Raw genomic sequence first — 2,992 nt, 5'->3', positions numbered from 1 at the left:
GTGCTAGGATTACAGGCGTGAGCCACCGCGCCCGGCCACCCTTACAATCTTGATTTAACCTTTCTAGAAGGTCATGCTCTGCTTTGGATGATGAGAACTCAACATGTTTAGAGCTGTATTTGGCACTTCTTTGATTCAGTTAGAGCTATTGATTCCAAACTGGCCTACAAAAAAAGGGAACTTACTGGGTCGTGTACCTAAAAGTCCAGGATAAGCTTCAGGCACAGTTTGCTCAGGGTTCACATGTCACTGAATCCATTTCTCTACCAGCACCTCTGGACTCCGCTTCCTCTTTTTTGAATTCATTATTAGACACATTTTCCCTTTGTGGTGGCAAGAAGGCCTTATCAGCTTCAGCTGTATATAGTCATTCAAATCCTACAAGGAAAAAGGAGGGAGGGGAATTAGATACTGCTTAAGTCAATATCTTACCTCTGCATTTCCCTGGAATTCTATTAGCCAATATTGAAAATTCTGGTGTCAGTGTATTATAATAAAGAAAATAATGCATAGTATAGTGACTTTATAATTTTTTGTTAGAAAAAGAATGGTATCTGTTTAAAGAGAGATTCTGTTGTTCATTTACTTCTCTTAAACATACGGTTTCACTTTTCAAAGATCTATTTGGCCCTAAAATCCAGAAGGCAGTGTATAAACTTAGAGAAAACACAGGAAAGAAACCAACTGCCAAAACAACATATTGCCAAAACTAAAAGCAACGTTATGCAGTACAATTTTACAATGGTTTTTTTTGTTAAATGTCTTATAATTAAGTCAGATAATCAACTAAGAAGAAAATAATTTCACTATGAGTTATAAAAAGAACAAAAAGAATGTTTAGTGCTAAGCAGAGGATTTTTACTGTACATATCCTCTCCCTCCACCCAAAAAGTTATCTTTTGATTAGATGAAACTACCTTATTGAAAAGTAGTTTCCCCAAAAACACTGAAGTGTTAACTGTTACTCTCTCCAATCCTTCTAGGGAATGGAAGACATCCTACGCTGCTTCATCAAAGAAGGCAATGCCGAAATGATCCGCCAGATAGAATTTATCATCAAGCAGCTTAATTCCGGTCAGTTTAATGCAAGAATCTGGGGTCTGTCTTTTGGAGGGCGGACGGGATCCGGCGCAGTCAGGGCGGGGTGGCCGCAGACTGGGGTCTGTCTTTTGAATCGTTCACACGTACCAGAAAGACACACGGACTTCCTTGCAGGGGCTTGTCATACTTCGGCTTTCATTCAAGAAGCCTTTAGGGAGCTGAGGAGACCCAGTGAACCCACAAACAAAAGTTCATCCAGGTAGTCAAGGCCAGATTGTCCAAAGATTAACAATATCTTATCACACTTTAGGGATATAGTCAACAAAAAGAATTTAAAAGCAATTACAGAAACCCTTCCCTAACCTTGTAAGTTCTCTTTACGCCGCCCCTCCCTTTCCCCTCCTAAATCCTGCCCCGCTGTTAGGATGGCTTTCCCAGGGTCCTAGAGTCAGGTCATGAAAACAGGTGCCAGGTCTTTCCAGTACCACCATGAAAGAGGTCGTCATCCTCCACATTTATTCATTCGCTCCAGAATGTTGCCAGCTGCAGTGTGGAAGGAGGCAATGTGATCCCCTTTCTATCTAGCCTCCACCATTACCATAACAACCCACATCCCATAATGAGTTGGAGAGGACAGCCAGGGAAGCCTCGGATGGGACAGGAGTGGTCGGGAAGCTCTTGGCTCTTTCTGTGGATCCTGACACCATTCAGATACCAGAAGCACCTGGCACTGCCAACATCGGGGCCGGGTTTGTCACTGGGCCTGTCTACGTGCCCTTCCCCGACACCCAGCAGTCCACATCACTGCAAGTCCAAGTGCACAGATCCTGTTCAGCTCATGAACAAAAGGTAAAGGATATGTCTCCTGACCTCTACTCACAAGTCAGGTCAAGGCCAAGCAAAAGGGAAATGCCAGAAGCCCCCAGGTGACCTTTCCTCCAGCTCATGTCTCACAGCCTGTCTGCACAGAGCAGTCCCCTGGGGAGATTGGAAATCCTCATGCAGTGCCCCACACCAATTAAATCAGAATCTCTAGGGGAGCTTTGAAAGCTCCCACGTGATTCCAGTGTGCAGCATCACTGCCCGGGTGCAGAAACGGGTGCCCGAGGGGCTCCTGGTCTACAGGCTGGGGGGAGCAGCCAGGTGGCCTTGGAATCCTCGCTCCCTTTGAGGCTGTCTGCCTGTTTCCATTTGAACATTCTCTCTGGATTTTACGGAGCAGGTGCAATTCATCCCAAATTCAGGTGGGCAAAGAATAGAACTTTATTTCCCACAGTAAGTTCGTTTTGACTCTGAGCCCCTATTCTGGCATATTAAAAAAAATGAAATAAAACCTAAACCTCAGTCCTGACTGAAGTTGCCCCTGCCTTCTCTGGGTGGGCCACAGTTTGGGCAGGGAGTTCCTGCCTGTCTGCTCCATCATCCTTAGCTGCGCAGAACCTCCCTTCCAGGCCAGGGGGCTCTGCAGCTTCCGGGTCACGTTCAGGCTGGGAATCTTCTTCAAGGCTGCCTGTGTGCTTCAGTCCACTGACACATCCACGTGCATTTCCTTGCCAGTCTTCCCTCCTCCTGGCAGCCCAGAAGCAGGATGCGGGCCCCTCTGGCCCAAGAAACATCTCTTTCTCTTACATAACCTGGGCCCTTGGACCAGCTTGCTAGAGTGTGCTGAGGAAGGAGACAGTTTACACTTTAATGAGATGTGCTTTGGCAGAAGTTATAATGGGCAGAGCTAAGGCTGTACAACCTTGAGTATTCTGGAAGACTGGGGAAATGCCTACTCAGCTCAGCGAGTTCCTGTTTAAATGAAGAGGGCCTAAAGCAGTTCCTGTTCCATCTCAAGTACCCAAGTTATTCTTTATCCATAGGACAGTGGTGGCACCCCAGAGGTGATTACCCAGGAGCCTGCTACTTTTTTTTTTTTTTTTTTGAGACAGAGTCTCACTGTGTTGCC

At 46.0% G+C, this 2,992-nt stretch overlaps 1 protein-coding gene across 1 annotated transcript in view; it reads left to right on the top strand.

The window, feature by feature from the left end:
• Nucleotides 1-2,992, top strand: part of ARMC9 (armadillo repeat containing 9) — a 161,880-nt gene that overhangs the window by 71,338 nt on the left and 87,550 nt on the right. The window contains exon 16 of the mRNA XM_012652188.1: nucleotides 984-1,074. Coding sequence (XP_012507642.1) covers nucleotides 984-1,074 — 91 coding nt within the window. The remainder of the gene's footprint in view (nucleotides 1-983; nucleotides 1,075-2,992) is intronic.

The sequence above is a fragment of the Propithecus coquereli genome, unplaced genomic scaffold (assembly GCF_000956105.1).
Source record: "Propithecus coquereli isolate 6110/MARCELLA unplaced genomic scaffold, Pcoq_1.0 Scaffold383, whole genome shotgun sequence".
Lineage (NCBI taxonomy): Eukaryota > Metazoa > Chordata > Mammalia > Primates > Indriidae > Propithecus > Propithecus coquereli.
This window is presented reverse-complemented; position numbering and strand designations above follow the sequence as displayed.